This window comes from Physcomitrium patens, chromosome 14, assembly GCF_059467195.1.
Source record: "Physcomitrium patens ecotype Gransden chromosome 14, ASM5946719v1, whole genome shotgun sequence".
Lineage (NCBI taxonomy): Eukaryota > Viridiplantae > Streptophyta > Bryopsida > Funariales > Funariaceae > Physcomitrium > Physcomitrium patens.
The window spans coordinates 7,786,857-7,805,947 of record NC_143423.1 but is presented as its reverse complement, the minus strand read 5'-3'; the positions used below and the strand labels follow the sequence as shown (position 1 = coordinate 7,805,947).

At 38.7% G+C, this 19,091-nt stretch overlaps 3 protein-coding genes and 1 long non-coding RNA gene across 8 annotated transcripts; 2 read left to right on the top strand and 2 right to left on the bottom strand.

Annotated features, from left to right (window-relative positions):
• Positions 1-1,440: 1,440 nt before the first annotated feature.
• Positions 1,441-6,956, top strand: LOC112291451 (uncharacterized). 5 transcript variants are annotated; one of them, XM_024538857.3, is made up of 14 exons: positions 1,441-1,669; positions 2,208-2,388; positions 2,597-2,691; positions 3,325-3,423; positions 3,651-3,829; positions 3,966-4,101; positions 4,363-4,464; positions 4,808-4,864; positions 5,095-5,222; positions 5,471-5,669; positions 5,869-6,058; positions 6,231-6,286; positions 6,464-6,547; positions 6,656-6,956. In XM_024538857.3, exons 2-14 carry the CDS (start codon positions 2,271-2,273, stop codon positions 6,815-6,817), a joined length of 1,605 nt encoding a protein of 534 aa, XP_024394625.1. In that variant the 5' UTR covers positions 1,441-1,669; positions 2,208-2,270; the 3' UTR covers positions 6,818-6,956. The 5 variants fall into 5 exon arrangements, 4 of the variants coding, with proteins under 4 accessions (XP_024394625.1, XP_024394627.1, XP_024394624.1 ...); XM_024538859.3 differs by having other exon boundaries at positions 1,445-1,669; positions 3,328-3,423; XR_002972438.3 differs by having other exon boundaries at positions 1,491-1,669; positions 3,963-4,101; positions 6,211-6,286.
• Positions 6,957-7,641: 685 nt separating this feature from the next.
• Positions 7,642-9,115, top strand: LOC149987832 (uncharacterized). Its single transcript, XR_016506308.1, has 2 exons — positions 7,642-8,492; positions 8,860-9,115. It is a non-coding gene; the product is annotated as an uncharacterized LOC149987832 (long non-coding RNA).
• Positions 8,908-10,865, bottom strand: LOC112291452 (protein SRC2 homolog). Its single transcript, XM_024538860.3, has 2 exons — positions 10,199-10,865; positions 8,908-9,453 (listed from the first exon to the last, which is right to left on the bottom strand). The coding sequence occupies exons 1-2, from the start codon at positions 10,562-10,564 to the stop codon at positions 9,226-9,228; spliced, it is 594 nt and encodes a 197-aa protein (XP_024394628.1). The 5' UTR covers positions 10,565-10,865; the 3' UTR covers positions 8,908-9,225.
• A 2,042-nt stretch (positions 10,866-12,907) lies between these two features.
• On the bottom strand, positions 12,908-17,512 carry LOC112291038 (P-loop NTPase domain-containing protein LPA1 homolog). Its single transcript, XM_024537976.2, has 16 exons — positions 17,315-17,512; positions 16,968-17,123; positions 16,645-16,728; positions 16,380-16,453; positions 16,171-16,204; positions 15,942-16,000; positions 15,619-15,733; positions 15,462-15,499; positions 15,221-15,330; positions 14,957-15,012; positions 14,541-14,670; positions 14,239-14,354; positions 13,953-14,015; positions 13,687-13,752; positions 13,430-13,504; positions 12,908-13,160 (listed from the first exon to the last, which is right to left on the bottom strand). The coding sequence occupies exons 2-16, from the start codon at positions 17,115-17,117 to the stop codon at positions 13,113-13,115; spliced, it is 1,218 nt and encodes a 405-aa protein (XP_024393744.1). The 5' UTR covers positions 17,118-17,123; positions 17,315-17,512; the 3' UTR covers positions 12,908-13,112.
• Positions 17,513-19,091: the final 1,579 nt, after the last annotated feature.

Below are 19,091 nucleotides of genomic sequence, written 5' to 3'. Positions count from 1 at the left end.
TTGAAGAGTCAAGATTAGAGCAAAAAAAATAAAAAATAAAAAAAATTGCGATAGTGAGTAGAAGAGAGTCATGCTAATAATGTGTTGAAAATGCTTAGAAAAACTTAAGAGTTGTAGTAAGTAATACACACACACATAAGAGAATTTCTAAGGAGAGAGAGAGAGAGAGAGAGAGAGAGAGAGAGAGAGAGAGAGAGCTTCATACAAAAGTCTATTGATCTGGTTGTATCTCATATATAAGAGGAGAAGGCGAGAGGATAAACAGTTCCTCTCTACTACATTCCAAATACTATAGCTATAGTATTTACTGTAGGCTACAATAAATATTATAGAGAGCGCTAGCTACATTTAATGCTCTCAATAGTTTACTCTTTGTTAAATTTGAAGAAAATCCATGTGCTACCCACTACTAGGAATAAAGTAATAAGAACTACAATATCTTACATATTTAACATAGATATTATAATACAAACTTATAAATTCAATAATCAATTATATAAATTTAAATAATTTATTTGTTTGCATATCCTAACAACAAAGGTTAAGTTACTAAACCAAATTATTATTATTAATAATTAATTATTTTTTATAACTTATTATTCTAATATACATTCAGAAATATGTAATAGAACTTTTTAAATATCTAAAAAATATATTAAATTAATTTTTAATTAAAAATTTAAAATAATTTAAATTTAAATTTAATAACCCAAATTATATTTGTTTTTAAATATTATTCTTGGTATAATTTTTTTAGCTTTTAGATTGTACTTCAATCTTTTCAATAAGATGTAGCATCGATGTTTCAAGTCCAATCAATAATTTTAGAATGCCAAAATGTATAATATTCATGCAAATATTTTTTTTGATGACTCTAATATCTGAGGTTCAATTCGCAGGTAGGCATTTTTAATGCCAAGCAATGTCATGGATTGGTAAGATACTACAACTATGAGCTAATTTTTATACAATGAAATTATCACAAGTAAATCAACTAGGAAAATAGTGCCAAATATTTATTAATAATCACAATAATGATAATAATGAAATAAAAATTCATGCATATGGGTTTTTTTAATTTTTTTTGTTATGTATTATTACACATAAAATTCTATAAAAAATAAATTTTGGGTAGATTTCAGTTAAAGGAAACCACAAAACTTCATTAACTTGCATTCAGAGTGAATGCTTATTAGTTTGTGGTTCATGGTGAATTGGGGGGGGGGGGGGGGGACGGATGGTCATAGGACACCATCTGATGGAAGATCTTCCACGGTACAATCGTGCTGTACCTATCACCGGTCATAATGGATGAATGTTCATAAGATGATATCCTGAATCTACGTATACTCACTGGTCATAATGGATGAATGTTCATATGATGATATCCTGAATCTACGTATACATATGGACAGAAAGCCACCGTGTTCTTGTGCCTTCAGCCAACGCATCACGTCCTATGAGCTATGCCGATCGAGTCTTGTGCCAAGAGCTCATGCTTCAATCTGATTTTGTCAATCCCAATCTCCGTTGCAATTCGTTAGCTGCTGTGGAATTCTCTGCTACCACAGCTGCATATGTTGCGAGTTTACAGTTGAGGCCGCAATTTCCGAAAGTCTGTTTCTGTGGCAAGGCGTAGGAAGAAGACTGTACCCATTTTTCTAAAGAGGTCAGTGGGAATCGCCCGTGCGCTTTTGAATCTTGGTTCGGAGGTTATGTTCGATTGGGTCGCACATTTGAGGTTTTCGTGCCAATGCAGTGTGTCAAATGCTAAGAAAAGGATAACGATGGGAGAATTTGTCCTCTTGTTCCACATTAACAATAGGAGGGTGGAATTCTGATGAAAGTGTAGGAAAGGTTTCGCAGAGCTGGGGTGTTAGTTGTTGAGCTTGTGGAAAGGTTCTGTGGGTGTGAACCTCCCCTCTTTGTGTTTACTCTTTCGTGGAGCTGCTGAATTGGTGGGGGGGGGGGGGGGGGGAGGGACTTAGGAAGTGGGCATTTGACGAGGCTGTCGAGGTCGTGCATTCGTTTTGTGCTCGTCGTGTGCTTGTTTAGTCGAATGCTCTTTCGATTTAAGTTCCTTCCAGTAGTAGAAATCTCTTGTGCCACCGGGGTTTTGTACGTCTGGGTAGAAATTGCCAGAGTTAGATTGGTGCGGGTTGGGTGGATTGAAGCTTGGAATTGAGGTGGTTGAACATTCTGTGCAGATGTGGATGTCATTTCAGTAGCTTGGGAAGGATTGAGGAGTGGAAGGGACGAAAGCTGGTACAATGTGCGTAAGAGTCTTCGCCAATATTTCGGCTGCTCGTGGGTGGCATTTGCCCCTTCTTTCCAGTTCCTTCTGGGGCGGGCAGGCTTCAGACTCCGCTCGTGTGGCTCTGAAATTAGGTCATTCCTTTTCTATCTCTGCAACCTACTGCTTTGAATGCCTTTCACGACCAGTCTTTTGTTTTTTCTTTTCCCTGTGATCGGATATTTCGAGAGCTTATTTTACCGGTGCCATCTATGTTGATACCAATATGCAATGTTTTTGGATGACGATGTAAAAATGAATAATCTCTTAGAAGCCTAATGTGAGTGAATTCGTTCATTACAGGTAATTGTGTAGCTGCAAGATGGAAGAGTTCGTTAATCCGTCCACATGTCACTATTGTAGCTACCGCAACAAGAAGCCAGGAGTCCAACCCCTCCGTAAGTTTTTTACTTCTTGTACACATTTCAGTCAAGAGTCTCTTTTATACACTGTTTCAACTATAAGTTGGGACGTGTATAAGATCTAAGGATTCACAATTCGTATAATTGTAGCCTTGGCCTCTTTTAAACTGGATTTTGATGGGCAAATAGAATTTGCCTCTGGTTCTGGGCGTTAGTCTTGTTTTATTTTGGAAGATAGAAAGCAGTCACTTCAATACAGAGTCCACAGTTTCATCAGTTTGAAACTCTGGTTATCTTTTACCCTTCATACGACCTATTGTCGCCTTGAAAGTTGTACGTGTAGGAGTAGTCAAGATTCTCTCTTTGAGGGTCTCAAGCTCAGTTTTTGTGGTATTTTGGATTTCACCCTTATCCTTATCCTCACTCCTCAGCCATTACTGAGTAACCTTTCATATATGAATCACTACAATACCTATGGTAATGTGAAGGGGAGCAAGACTGACATCACCTGGTTAATTTTTTAGAAAACCCATTGGATGGCTTCTATTTCGTGGCTTCCACATCTTTTGACAACTGCACGGCCTTCACTAGATTCTGGGTATAACCTTGGCGAGCATTGCATATCATCATGTTCAGACAAGTAAAAGAATAAAATTTGTTGCAATGCAGCAGGCGATTTTCTTTTCAGATGCTGGACTTAACAGAGCAGCCGAGATGAGAGTTGATAAAACCAAGCTGTCTGAAGCATTTGACAGCCCAGAAGCTCTGGTACGAGCGTCTTACTTAGATCTGTGTGACAGATTTTTTTCCAATAGATAGGGAATCTGTTTAACATCACAGCGACTTGAATCGACCTTAAATTGTGAGCTGTATAATAGACGAAATACATTTGCTCTCCTTAAGCTGTGCATGTGGTTATGCGGGTGGTATAATTCTAAGCTTTCAACATGCTTGTATGACTCTAATTTGTTTTGATGATTTGGTCTGGTTAACAGGTGGTCCCGTTGGTGGATGCGAAAAACTTAGTGAAGGGAGGGAAGTCTGTTCTAGTGGAAGCCTCTGCATTGCGGTTGACTAATGCAGATCATGAAAGTGCTGGCTTTCCGGTATTTCTTGGACTATCTAACTCCACCAAAGCTCCGGTATTTGCTGTGAACTTGGAGAAAGTGCCCAGGTACTTAGTATTGTGACGTGTTTTGATTAAGAGTTCTAATTTTTAGTAGTGTCAAGACATGATTGTGTGAATCCCAAGACACTAGTAAGAAATGTTTATGAGACCCGTGGAAGTAAACGGAAGCCAACTGTAGCAGTGCAGGTGAAGAAAGGCCAGCATGGGAAGATGGTGGTGAGTGGATTGATTTGCGCCGGTATGGTTCCCAGCTTCAACCATCAGATGCAGGCCTCCTTGCGTACGCTCGTGGGATGTTGGAATGGCAAACCCGCAATGCATGTTCCTGCTCTCCTCTCCTGACCTTACAATGATTCTACTTTCTCTGTTGCGAATCTAAGTAAAGTAGTTAGTTAGTAGTCAAATCAGGTTTGCGTTAGTAATGTACGTCAAAAGTTTAAACTATCTCCTGAACGGTCCCTCTTTAGAATGAGCTTGAAAATGCTGGGATAGGATGAAGATATCTTGAAACCTTGATATTAGTATTTTGATGTTGGCTAAAGCTTTCATCGTTCGTGCTGTTCTCTTGAATTATGCAGAGGCATTGTGGGCGTTGTGGGGGCCGAATGATTGCTAAAGATGGTGGTCACTCATTGCACTGTTCTTTAGATTCCTGTAAACATTCTGCTTATCCGAGACTGGTACATTTCTCCGTTCTTCAGACTGGTATATACTAAGATCGTTACGTTAGATCTTTTCACTTATTTATTGCGTGAATCATATTGTCACTCTAACACTCACTACGCTTAGAGTGATAGTTTGTGAGGGCAGCTGGTTGTTTTTGGGAGTAATAATGACCGGTCGCTGCCATGATCTTTCTGCACTCTTGCCTTCAGTACACGTATCCTTATTACTTGTACAGCCTTTAGTATATATGATATTTGTTATATTATTGTTTCATCGGAGGACGTGCAAGAATGTTTTGTCGTGGGAATTGTTCTCTAAAAGTATCGTCTTTAATTAAACTTTTTATTCTGCTTGCAGGACCCAGCTGTTATCATGCTGGTAGCATGTGGCAATTATGTGCTGCTAGGGCGACAGGTGAGAGTTTTGTGTGATCTACTTCTTTGAGTTGATTCATTTGGTTTAGGTTATGTGAATTTTTCTATTTTCAAACCAAGGTTCAGTAAGAAGATTCCTGATGTTTGTCCAGTATTTTCAAACAATTTTTGTGATCATGTTAGCTGGACAAGTGTAGTATGACATTCCAATAACATAATACAAAAACGCACCGAAGAAAATTGAAAATCGTTTTTTTCACACGCTTGCAGAGTAGATGGAACCCTGGTCGATACTCGTTGTTGGCAGGGTTTGTGGAGATAGGGGAAACTTTTGAAATGAGTGTTGCTAGGGAGGTGAAAGAGGAATCTGGAATAGAAATCGACCAAACTAGTGTGAGGTGCTTCTTGTTTCTCTACTTTTGCCTTTCCCGTCTCTTTATTAATTAGAAGCCATGTTTGTTGTCTCCATCTCAGTATTCTTTGTTTTGTTTGTCTACTTGTTGTATACACATGGACTTTAGACATTTGTGCTACTTTTGTTCATAGAGAATGTTCAAGCTCGTTATGAAAAAACTAACTTGTTCACACAAGTCATTTCTGCTTTATTTAGAAGTCTGTTCTAACATCTGCTGTTGATAATGACCAGCTACATAGCCAGCCAACCATGGCCCTTTCCGTCATCGCTTATGGTGGGTTTCAGCGCCTCTGCTAAGAAAAATAAATGTGACCCTTATAGTCCTGAATCGGAGGACAATAATGCCGTAGCTGTCAGTCCTGATAAACTCATCGTTGTCGATGAATTGCGTGCACTTCCTCAAACTTCTGCTGACGAGCTTGAGCTCGAGGTATTTAAACTAAAGTTGAGACTTCAAAATCTTTGTCACTCTGGTTGTTGATTGGAAACTGGTGCTATATAACCTACAGTCTAGAATCACTTTTTTGCTGGTTGTGAAAATGATAATCTTGTCATTTTAGAATTTTAGGCTCTAAGGATGTGATGATGGTCTTTCTAGTATGTTGGATATGTTCTAAATTAAGCTGTAGGATGCAAGGTGGGTTCATAAGGATTTATTGAGATGGGTTCTCAAGGGAAATCCATTACCACACAGCGTCGAATTTAGCATTCCGGGGAGCTATGCGATTGCCAACATCATTCTGAGCCGGTGGACAGAGTCTAAACGTGAGGACTCCATGTGGGCCGGAGACGACGTCATATCTGCTGATATTGATGAAGGTGGGGCTCGTTATCAAACACTTTGTTTTAAACTTATTGTTTCGAGGTCTTCATTTCTTCTCCTGTTTCATGTTTCTTGTAGTGCATTTTAAGTCCATCCACACATCCATATGGATTTAAAATCCATGATATTGAGCGCCTTGAAGTAACAGGTTTGTTGCGGTCGTTTCAGGAGTTTTCGAGTATGTACTTATGTGCCTTAGTGATGACAAGGGCCGTGAAAAATTGGTAAGACGCGGAAATATCTAAAAAAGATTCAGCATATGTTTCTTTGCTCACTGGAGACGAAACCGTTTCTTTTACCGAATGTATATTCTTTACTCGGCTCTGTTTACTTGTATTTGAGCTGTAGGTTATTAGATCATCAACTTTATATAACTGAAATGGGTTGCTTGGATTAAACAGATTGTTAGAGGCAATTCGAAGCTTGCATACCATTCAGACATTTTAACAGCAGCCCAGGAGGAAGTCAAGGATATGGGTCTTCAGGTGGGTTGCTATTAAAGTACTTGTATTTATGTGATGTGATTACTTTCTGCATCTGAGTTAGGCATCAACGCACAATTGACTAATTAGCAATGGGACTGCACATGGCAGGTATCCCAACTAGGTGGAGGACGGATTGACCATAATGTGAAGGAGCGCAAACTTCACGTTTACAGTTCCTCGCAAGCATTTGGTCTGGCAAATCATTCCGTCACTTGTGCGATCCTCAGGCAATGGTATCCATTTCATAGCATTACTCTAGCATGGGGATAGTAGAATCGGCTAGTCATGAGTTAGGGATGACGTTGATTCATGGGTCAGTCATGAGTTAAGGCTGACGTTGATTCATGGACTAACATGAAAGTAATACCTGGAAAATATCATTAATTTTGAAGAGGAGATTTTGAACCTATATTGTTTGATGATGTGGATTCTGTGAGGCATGTGGGACGATAAATGCACGCCATTTCATCTCCAAGTTAAATATTTATTCTAATTTCAATAGAAAGCTTTTTGCACTCACAAGTCTCTCTGCTTCTATACCACAAAAGCACTTGCACCTCAACACCAGAGTTGCATGCAGAAGCACTGTGTTTTACTACGAGAGGGTTCTCTATCTTACCTCAGACAAGAAGATGATACACCACATCAGCACACTATGATTTTTCTGATTCTACATAGCTGGAAACGGCATTCTTGAGGGACTGCAGCACACACGGAGTGCGAGAATTCTAATTCGAGTACCCACAACTTATTTAGCTCAGTTCGTGACAACAAATCCTACGAATACACTATTGCAATAGTTCAGAAGCCGTGCCAGAAGCCTTCGCAAGTTTTCATCCCATCATGTAGTGACCTCAATCGCAATAATTGTGTTCTCTTTTTACTTTTCTGTAAGAATATCTGCAGGCTCCATAACCAATATAGTAGAAATTACTCCATTGAAATCTGCAACAATGAAATATATACTTCAAAATTTCATCTACAAAATCCAGAACGAGGTTTTACAAGAGAGACTAGGAAGATGCCGTTCGGAATATGCGTATGAACCCGAAGGACATTCCTGTCACTTGCGAAAAGATTCGCAGTTTCACGCTTCCCTCGCGCGTGCACCACATGTAGAGTCAGTTGATCGTCAGTCGTAGCTCCAGGCGGCGCTCTTGAGTCCATGCAATCATCATCTGTCTCCAGTTATTCGCCCGGATCCTGCGAGGATCTCTATGGGTGTGTAGAAAGTTCAATCGGGCCGCCGGCAGCACTAGAATGATTTCAGATTCATGCACTCCGTACTTTATTTAAGGGAATTTCAAGAGGTGAGAGTTGTGGATTTAGAGAGGATAGTAACCAATGCAGCAGCGGATCGTCTTCAGATGCACAGGTTGAGTTCAGCCTCCCTCAAGTCGCAGTTTGTAGCAATTTGGCCTGTAGAATATTGATGATGCTGAGATAGGAGAAGAGCATACTGTGGTGTAGAATCGAGTGACTCTTGGATAGTTTTCGTTCGAAAGCTCATAGACGTGGAACTCAATTGTAGTGAGACAATTTCGAAGAACTGACATGCGACGAGGGGAAGGCAAATGAAGCAATCGAAGCGTAACGAGCAGTTCGGAAGTATGTAGACAAGTAGCCTACGATTCGTACACAACCTCTTACGTAGTTGTGTGACTGTAGTACCTTGCCATGACTATGACGGCGGGGCAGTTCTTCTTGTGCTTTCTCATTATCATAATCCTACGGGAAAGCTTGACAAGCTCGGCTGCAACGTCTTTACCGCCGCCGCCCCCCATGACGCTGAGGGACACTTCGACAATCTCTGAAGCTCCTTCAGAAACCCCTGTACAGATGCTGGACATTCTCACGCGTCTCGATTTCAGTGACGGCTGCGTTCTTTCACGCTCCGTCTCCGACAAGTGGAAAATTGATAACGATTCCCTGGCATCTCCTGCAGGTATTCGCCGTTTTCTTTGTTCCTCCGTTTTCTCATATGCTTTTGTTTCGAGTATCGTGCCAACTAACGTCAACTATGAATGATCCTTGAAGGGGATCTCGGAATGATTCGTAAAGTGAAATTCATAGCGAATATGTGTGCTGCATGTGGTTTTTGTATGCGACGTTCTTCGAATCTGAACTGCATGTAGCCCATGGCTGTAAGTTGGCTACTGAGGTGTTATTACACATCGAACCATCTTAAGTAGACTTTTACCACAATAAGAATTCTGGAGTACCAGTTTCATGGTTTTTGGGAAAATTTTCAACACGGTGAGCAATGGCAACTACGTGATGGCAGATAATAACCCATTTTTTGGTTCTTTCAGTTGGGAAACAGGTGCACATGTACTAAACACGAGCCCAGAATAGCGAAATAGCTAAATGGCATTTGCTGCGGCTGCGAATTTGACAGCGTTTTCGTTACTCATGTTGATGGTCAACATCATGTACATTAGCAATATTCATGACTTCTGGAGAATTGCTCTACCCAGATCAATTCCATTGAAAATGTCGCAAGTGATGTCCCAACGGTAAATATGACCATACTTAACTAGAAAATAAAGAGGCTACCTTTCAAGAGCACAGTCGTTTTCTCACGAGCATCTACGCTGACATTTCCCTCATGGAGAAAAATAAATCTGTACATGAATTTTTACACTTCATTGAATGGCTATAGATTCCTGTTCGCATAATCAATGTGCGATTACATTTCTGCCATCTTGAAGATGTACATCATACTGTTCTTTATAAAAATGTGTAGGAATGCCGCAACAACCGAGCCCGTTGTCCATACCTTCGTTGTTTAAAGGCTGCTGGCCAACCTCATAGCGTGCTTCCGGTGGGAGTGACTTCTGTGACACTCCTCCTAATCTCATGGAGAAGTTCAACACTCCTTGTTCCCGTCCAGAGGGTCTTCGTACCTGCGGTTCACAACATACAATTGTCAGCACAAATTGATGTCACAATGTATGATTTAGCACAATCACAGTCCTAATTTCCTCTGCACATCCAAAACATTCAAGTTAATCTAGAGTTCAAGTTAATGAAGACCCATTAACATATATATATGAAATAGAAGTTAATGAAGACCCATTAACATATATATTAACTTAAGTTTCAAATATATATGAAATAGAAGCATCAAAGATCTTCCACTTTCAATGAGTGGTATGCCTTTGAGCTCTTACAACAATATTTGTAGTACAAGGTAATTCAAATTTATAGAAAATGGAGTGAAGAATACAAACTTGAATTTGATAAAGTGGAGCGTTATTGAAAGGCATATATAGAATTTAATTCAGCTCTTATGGAGGGTGTTATTTCAAGCTATATTGCTACAATGAAAGAAGAAGATTCAATCCAAAGAGAAATTGGTACATCTTTAGAAGATATCAAAAGAAAAAGAATAATTACTTCTTTTATTAGCACTTAATAACTTTGTCTAGCATGGCTCAAGAAATGAAGGCAACTTTATTTACATTGAGAGAGCCAACATCATTTGAACCTCTTCAAATATTTATTAAGCATTTCAAGCACAAATATGGAGGTTTTAAGCATGATCAAATATAATGTATTTAAAAATTGTTGTAAAAAGACATAGACGCGTTAACATAGACGCCAGGATCTAATAATGGATTTAGAGTCGATAAGGAACATCATACTTACCGGCAAGTTTAAGAACACTGGGTCGCTATGTTCCTTGTGGTTCATAAAAATATTTCCAGGCAGGTCGGACAAAGGGAATGAAACGGAACCGATAAGCCTGTTCGAGCTGCCACCAGCGTCGTGGAGCTCCAGATTGACAACTGCATCATGAGGACGGTCCAGTAAAGCCTCGTCACAAAAAACAACTATATCCGCATTCCATTTGGGATTCGGGCCACCTTTGACGTCGGCGGGGCTGTACGCCTTCAAATCGGGATGAATCCAGGCCACCACATACGGGCTCATTTTCCCTCCTAAGATTCGCACATTTCGCAAATCTTGAGCTGAGAAAATGTTGAACTCAATTTCACGGTAAACCGCAGACATGACTGAACTCTCCCTGAGAGCGACCCTCCGAACAGAAGAACGACCACCTAACTACTCAATTCTCCTCCTCCTACTCCTCCTCCTACTCTTCCTCCTCCTCACCACCACTGCAACGGCCGAGCGCTGTATGCAACGACGCAAACAGAGAAACAGAGAATGATGTGCGCTCAAAGCGATAAGCACGAATTCAAATATCTGGAGGCGGCTCCCTCAAGAGCCTTGATTCCGGAGGAACAACACGCAGGTTCACCAACCGCTTTCTTGCTTGCCGCACAAGCGTGACGAAACGTAAGAGGAAGACCACCAGCGACTGCATTAGCACATTGTCAAGGTGTTCTTAAAGCAAGCCACCTCGAGGCCGCATACGACGAAACCTGGGGAAATTGCGAGAGACGACGACAACAGCAATATCGCCATGCTTCTTACGCGACTTCCACTCTGACGGATTGACTCTCCCGCACTTGGTGCTCGCCGAGGGCGGGTCGAAGCACCATGACCGAATGGTAGACTCCTGCGATGATGTGGCTGCTGGCCGCGCTGATGCACGTCACTCCTGCTCTCCTCCCTGGTCTTTGAGTAGGGTGTCTGTAGGTGGGGGCGGGACTTGCGTGGCCTGTGGCGGAATCCAGCTGGACACGTCCCACCCCTCCTTCCGGGGCTTTTTGGGATGATTACTCATCACCAACCCACCCCGCTGAATGAATGTATACGTTATATTCATCCATCCGTCGACATCGCCGCCAGTGTGGCACCGGCGCGAATATTTCCTCCGCCGTAGTTCTCCACAACTTTCCACGCGGGCTTAGGGCGTAACGAATGAGCCGCATTGCCATGTTGGCCGCGTGGCGTAGTCAAGGAGAAGCATGCTCGACCATATGTTATTCCTACTTTTCTTTTACTCTAATTTTCTTTTTTCCTTTTCTTTTCTTTTCTTTTCTTTTCCCCTATTGCATACTGTTGCGACTCAATGATGTCATTGTTATGAGTAAAAGAAATATTATTCTAAAAAGTTTATCATGACTTTTGGTGGTTGATACATTTCTTTTCTTTTCTTTTCTTTTCTTTTCCCCTCTTACAAAAAAGTTACATTTGAAACTTTTTACAAAAAAGCTACTTTTGGGCTCTTTTAATATTTCAACTTATATATACACATACTTACTGTGCAGTATTACTGTATATGATAAACTACAACAGGAATTGTACTGATGTTTTCAACTGCTTCAAATAGAAAATTATTAAAGAAAAGCATTCTTTCATTACTATAATAGATTACAACTAATCATCTTATAACTTTATCACAAATGCGTTAACTATTTTTATTTATTGATATATTAAATTTTTTTTTGTAAATATTTTATTTACTCATCAATTTTTGTTGCGTTTTTTCTAGTCAAGTATGATTTTAATAAGAAAGATTCATGTGCATGCTATAAGTTTCAATCAATAAGATAAAATTTTAGTTTATTTTAATTCCTACAAGTGAATCTTAAATAATAAATTGTGAAAACATCACACCAGATGTAATCTTAAAATGGTTATTTCTCACAAAGTAAAACTCTCAGTTTTGATAAATATCAAAATGTAAATTTTAGTTGCTTTAAATAGGTAATACATTTTATTTTATTTTACTAGGATTTATTAATATATTAAGCAATAAACTCCGCTTTTGCAAAATTACTCCCAAACCCACGTATGAAAGATGAACATTACAACTAGATTCTCATCTACATTTAAGAAAAAGGTTTTGTCCTTGTTGATTGCTTCTTGAGCCTCAAGAAACAATAAACAAGAATAAGGACCTTTGTTGGATATTTAATTGGAAGATTCCAAAGAGTAAACACTATGAATTGCATGATCAGACCAAGACCTTACATGGTCAAGATTCCAAGTTTCAGTCCAAATATCAACATATAATTGAGTTTATTATATACGATATATATTATTTTACTATACATATCTTCATTTGCACTCATCATACTCATCACGCTTAAATTACACTTAAATTTATCACCCTCAGTTGTAGAATAAAAACCTTGAACTTTGATTTTTAAACCAGCCAAAGTTATCTTATTTATTGATAACCTAGTCTCTATTTTTCTCAATTGCCTCTTAGTTTTCAAATTTGTTTCTTGATCATATTATGTATTTAAATAGAAAAAGATAAGTCGACCAAGTTAATTTGTATGGAAACATCGTTTTGTTTATTTTTGAGAATAATAATAAATAAATTATTATTTCTTTGAGTCATTTTTCACGATTATGCCTCAATATGAAACAATACAAACATTTGCAATTTCAAATGAAAAGAAAACAAAGTTGTCTAAGGTTGACTCACTCAATTGCTTGCATAAAAAAGATTAAGTATGGGCATCTTTGCTATTTATGAGATATTTACTCTTGGTTGGATAAAACAGTTAGTTTTTGTTATGCTATAATCATCCCTGTCATAAACCTCGCGTTTTGAGGACAGTCTCTAAGTGCTTCAAAGTGATGTGCTGGCTGACCATATATACATGTGAAAGTGTGGAAAGTACATTTAGCACTTGGATTAAGAACCAGCTCGTGAACAAGGTTGGGTAGATCCTTGCTTAATACACTGCACATAAACACAAACATGCTCATGATCAGTAAACTCCTCATAGAAATCTATATACCAAGCCAAAATAGACATCAAAGTCACTCACAATAATCCAGGGGTATATGAAAAGCAGATTCTGCAACAAATCAGATGCAACAAACAAGACTAGTAAGTAAGATATATAACTAAGTGACATTCCTCAATATTTTTATTTTCTGCTTCTGATAAAAAGCGGCTTAATCGAAGTCAGGAAAACATCAATAACTGAACGCCATCAAGTTATATACCTCTAAGAGATAGCTGTGCATCCAATCAAGTGTTTGTGGGAAAGTTGTGGCAGATAAGTTCACAACAGTCAGTCCCTGATGTAGCCCGGAAGCACAAACCTTACATTAGCAGGTGTGAATAACAATCAGACGGACCTAAGTAGCAAATGGTGAGACCTTTGTCTGCAAGATTCAGGAATGAGACAACGGTTTATTGTTCACAACTATCGAATCGAATATTGTTCCATAGGAAAATGGAAGGCTATTGCAATTGATACCTGTGATTCAAACGATGTTAGATAGTCCTCAATGGTTTGAAGCCTTTTAATCAGAGCCTCTTTGTCCTGCAAGAAACCCATGGAATCAGGAGAGTAAAGAATCTATCACCCAGTTTCCCAGGAGAACATCATTTTTAGTAAAATCTGTTCACAAACTGAATTCCTACGAGGTAAATCGACAGAACAGATTCAGGTGTAAATGCCAATAATTCACTACATAATAGAACATACGAATGACTTTGAAGAGTGGAACTAAAAACAACTACCTCTTTTGAAACACTGGTTTCGGTATCTGCTGCACGTGCAGAAATCCATTCCTCCAGCAAGGTCTGCATAATCAAAAAGACCAAGTACGGCAACGCTTCAAGACCAGGTTTGCTTTTAGAAAGACATTAGGTTTTGAAACGAAACCAGTACTAAATTGGCATAAGGTGTAAGTTCGAACGAAATAAAAAAACTGTTAAATTGCATATAGAAGCTACTTCCACTGAAACCATGAAATCTCTTACTGTTGGAAGGGTTAAATCTCAATCTAGTTGCCATGTCAAATACCCGGTGATCTACATCAGCCATTTTAAGCACGATGGGAACAAAAATGCACTTAGGTGGCGTCCACTTGATTGGTTCTTTTGATATTTCTTTATTCATCACAGCGTCACTGGTTGCTCCTGCATATTCACCAAACATACGACAGACATTTTGTTACTGTCAACACTATTGCTGTGCATCAGACTTGATATACCACAAATACTAGAAGAAAATGACGAATATTCAACAATGGCATCTAGAATATGAGTAAATACTGACAATTTGGAGAAACATTGTGTGACAGATTGTGGCGCAAATCAGTTTACCATCTTTTTCGATTCCAGCAACGGTCACTGTATCCGCCGCGGAAGGTAAAGCCTTCATTTGCACAACACCACTTCCAAACCCCCCACTTTCTTCATTCATAAGATAGATGGATGGATCCAAATGAAGACCCTGCTTCCACACCAAGCTATTGTCAATAAAAGATGTCAAGTTCCTTCAAAGATTCAATCAAAGCTTCTGAGTATGCGAGTTCTCCCATTCTCTGTGAATCAAACCACATAAAAAGCTCAACAATTCAAATGTCAAGCAAGAGAATTTGGAATTTAAATCAGAGGATCTACAACCACACCAGCTAAGAAATCTAACCAAAGGGTGAAAGGGTATCATGATATTAGGATATTGTATTAATCCTATGAGTCATACATTCTAACGCGCTGCACAAGTTCAAAATTTCAACCTCGATAATGACTGGCTTCCCATCTTTCATTGCCTTCTTCAGATCACCATCGAGTCCTAGCAACCCAAACATCTCAAGATTATGGTCTCAATAGCTCCAAACATTTCTAAGACAACATAATTGACATCTAAACTTTGTCAAGAGAAACGTGCGGGTTAGATACATACAAACATTTTATTTACTTACATAATAACCATTTGATAGACATAAGAAGAACGACTAGAGACGAAATAAATAAAGGAGAATCTAGCATGGATAGCAAACCTTTGCGAACGATACGACATTCACGACAAAACTCTCTAATAAGCTCCTCTGAAGATGCGAAATCTCGAGCCCAGAGAGGAGTTGATGAAAGTGGAGCGATGTTCAAGGAACTTCTCAAGACACAAGTTAAAAAATCAGAAGCATACAAAATCAAGAACCTTCGTAAATATGGAAATAAAACGAGCTAAAGAACCAAAGTTGAATGGTTTGCAACAAGAATGTAAGGGACGTGTTCGATTACTCTGTCGATGTGCGCAGTAACTCGTAGACCATGTCTGTCTTCGAGCTCAAAAACCATTCAAAAGTGTCAGAAGAGAAAACCAACAAATTCCAAGAGTAAGAGAATGACAACGGGTTCTACTAAGTTCATGTCAAGGCTTCTAGTACGACGAATGAACCTGCAAAACGTTCGGTAAATTGAGGCGCTGGGCAAGTTGAGTGGCGAGGGTGGACTTTCCAACACACGCAGTACCACACACAATAATAATCAGTGGCGTTCGTTGGTGATGGAACCTGATGCACAAGAGATCGTCGTCGTTAAATACCGTACCATTCGTAATTAGTGCAAGAATTCGCATGCAGCCATTAAGCTCTAGAATACAGCAGTGCCTGGGCTGATCGTTTTAAACACTACACTGTCTTCACTGGAAACTGGATTCATATGAAGAAATCAGATGAATGTTTTCGTACTTGACATCCAAGTTAGAGGTGTGGTATTAACCTGGTCATCATTTTGTAGCGCTCGATGTATTCTGCGCCATAGCCACGTCGCTCCATCAGCTGTATCCAGCAACATGCTTCTTTAGAAACAACTCGGAAAGACAGCCTTGAGTCAAACAAGACAAACCTGATACAGAAACAAACAATGCGTTTCTTCAAGGGATAGATCCACAACACCTATTGTTCAAAACTTACATTCTCAATCAAGCACATGTAAGAGTGTGCTGTACCTTGAATAAATTTGCCTCCAGGTCTGACTGCGAGCTGTGTATGCCCAGAATTCGTCCACATTAGAGGACGATCTACATTTTGGGATCTACTGTAAATCCGAACCAGTGCAGTAAAACAAAAGAACTCACTTGATAGCACAAAGATACCATATAAACCGTCACATAATTAAAAAAACGCAGTGGCTGATCATGATATACGAGGGTCTTACACATCGAGCAAGCTATTGTCGATGAGCAGCTTCTTCAGCTCAAGAGAAATTTTGATGGCGGCGTGGTTTGGAATCTGAAACAGAATTAACCCTAATATTCTAAGTACTCCACAGGAAAGTAGAGATCAGAAAAATGCGATGCATCGCGTACCAAACGTCCCAAATCATAAATTATTCAGACTTCGAGACTCATAATATGAAACAGAAGGCTTATCTCAGGCAATTGTTAATCAAATTGGAAGAGATGCTAGGAAAGGTGACTCACCTTGGTAACCAGCAGCATGCGACTGATCAAAAATCGAGACAAAATGTAGTAGTGATCTGCGTTGGCCCCCAACCACACCTTCACCTGCATCCCGGATGCAACAAGCCATTCTTGCTCTCGGTAAGCTTTCAATTGACAGGAACTAGACGATTCACACTACCACAATCCAAACTTAAGATTCTCGTTCCAGAGACTTTCAGTTGCAACCATTCTGGACAAATTCTGACATGGATTTGACATGAAGTGATGATCGCAAGTTGATAATTGTCGACACACTGACGGCATTTGAGAGTCTTCGAGAGGAGCAAGGAAACGAAACCAACTTTGACGAAATCGTACTTGGAAGCCGTCCCTCGGGTGGGCTGAGATCTGCTCCCCTGAGACACAGCGGAGGGAATCTCGGCACTTCCAACTGCTGCAGTCAATTCTTCGATCTTCTCCATCATCGCCACACCATAAGAACCAGACGCCATGACCCTCTTCACACCCAAAGATCTCAAAGTTCTCAACTAGGACTCTCTACCGGAACGCCGGAACTCGACAAGAATCGTTCTCGAATTCACCCTTCCAAGATATTCCAAAAAAATCGAAGACAGAAACAATGGCAACGCTGCGCACAAAGTTAAACAAGTGCCAATACATCCGCACAAAACTACTCAACAGACCCCACCTTCGGTGAGCCTCTCGATGAGATAATGCAGGACGGACGCAGGGCAATATTCACTGATCTACGAAGTATGGGATGCAATTCCTGTGCTACAATTCCTGTCGCAATCCTGGACGATGAACTCGTCAGTGATGACAGCAAAGCCACTGTATCCAACTTCAAAATATCAGCAAACCCATCAAGGTTCGCAACGACGAATCTTCAAACAGCGCTGGAAATGGATCCTCTTTCTCACAAACTGCAGCAACCAAGTGTAACATGCAGAAACCGGTTGCCCTGACCAGGTTTAGGGTTTAGGGTTATTTTTGGCCCTTCTTAAAAACACCCCAACATGTAAACTAAGAGTCAATACAAATTTAAGTTTCATTATCTAAGACACAAGAGTATGTATGTATGTATGTATACCATAATCAAAGATTTTAAAAAATACATATAAATGCCTACACACATTGCAATAAAAACTAAAAAGCCACAAAATTGGGTTATTGATAGAAGACCAAGGAACAAAGCATCTGAAGATGAATGATTAAACTTGTCAATCTCATAATACAGCAATGAAAACCTATGATTAAACTTGACAATCTCTCCAAAACCCTAATTCTGCTTGTTTTCTGGCACTTGTTTTTGCATCGTAGCCATGCCATGATCGGGGCAACCCTTCTTCAAAATAACCATATGACTTAATCATGTCATATGATTATTGTGTTAAATAATCTCAATCTTTTAATTTAAAAATAATTATTATTATTATTATGCACTAATGTGCTATAATGTATGTATAAGAGTTGCATTAACAATACCACACTCATGTAATTTTAAATGTTCCAAAGTTATATATTTAATATTAATTGTCTCATGTAAGAATAAATTCATAACTTGATTTATAAATAGCACAATTTCCTTGCAATGATTTCAAATGTCTATATTATGTCAATTTGATACACTTTGATCTTATAATAGCAAAATCAATACAACACTATTACTAATGAAGACTTATACAGGGTCTCTTTATTGTTATCATATTTATTTAAAAATATATCATAATAACCAATATTATTTCATTTTTTAAAAAGATTCAAACATATCTACTTTTTATAAAAGTAAATTGATATTTGTCTTCATTGTATAAATTCCAACTATTAAATGGTGACCATTAATTTTAATCAATTTCTTGATTGATTAAATTGCAAGTAATATTTCATTTATGATTGCAAAAATAAAAAAATTAGAATATTTCAAAAAAATCAATCAATCACATATCACATTTTTAGAGTATCTGCAATGATAGTGCAATGTTATAGTCTATCTATAAGAAAGATTTTTAATTAAATTTTTAGTAGAAAATATTCATTTGCTAATCAAGTGATAGTGGATTATATTATCTTCAATTCCTTTGATTGGAATTAGATTGATATCTATTGAAGCTTTGGCAAAAATGCTATTTTTTTTAAAAAAATGTACTAATGCAAAGCATGAAGAAAAATGCAAATTAAAATCTTATAGCCACAATGGTGTTGTAACTTTGACTTCAATCAAGTTGTTGCAATCAATGTTAGAATAATTGACTATAGTATTGAAATCAAGATTGGAACAATTGACTATGGTGCTTTAATTGGAATTGTATAGTCAATTGTGATATTGCAAATAGAGTTGGCATATGCAATATGTTTTAATTTGATTAACTCTTATTTTTCTTTTTATATCAATGATAGCTAGACCTTACTTTGTTGGGTTTGATTTGTATGTCAATAATTTAAGTATTTAATCCAAGTCATGTGTT

Coding starts and splice junctions, on each gene's coding strand:
- LOC112291451 (XM_024538856.3), top strand. CDS start 2,271: ATGTGCGTAAGAGTCTTCGCCAATATTTCGGCTGCTCGTGGGTGGCAT. Junction 4,465..4,807: donor ATTCTGCTTATCCGAGACTG/GTACATTTCTCC, acceptor TTCTGCTTGCAG/GACCCAGCTGTTATCATGCT. Junction 4,865..5,094: donor ATGTGCTGCTAGGGCGACAG/GTGAGAGTTTTG, acceptor ACACGCTTGCAG/AGTAGATGGAACCCTGGTCG.
- LOC112291452 (XM_024538860.3), bottom strand. CDS start 10,564: ATGTCTGCGGTTTACCGTGAAATTGAGTTCAACATTTTCTCAGCTCAA. Junction 9,454..10,198: donor CAGTGTTCTTAAACTTGCCG/GTAAGTATGATG, acceptor TGTGAACCGCAG/GTACGAAGACCCTCTGGACG.
- LOC112291038 (XM_024537976.2), bottom strand. CDS start 17,117: ATGGCGTCTGGTTCTTATGGTGTGGCGATGATGGAGAAGATCGAAGAA. Junction 16,205..16,379: donor GACAATAGCTTGCTCGATGT/GTAAGACCCTCG, acceptor GGGCATACACAG/CTCGCAGTCAGACCTGGAGG. Junction 14,671..14,956: donor GGAAGCCAGTCATTATCGAG/GTTGAAATTTTG, acceptor GTGTGGAAGCAG/GGTCTTCATTTGGATCCATC.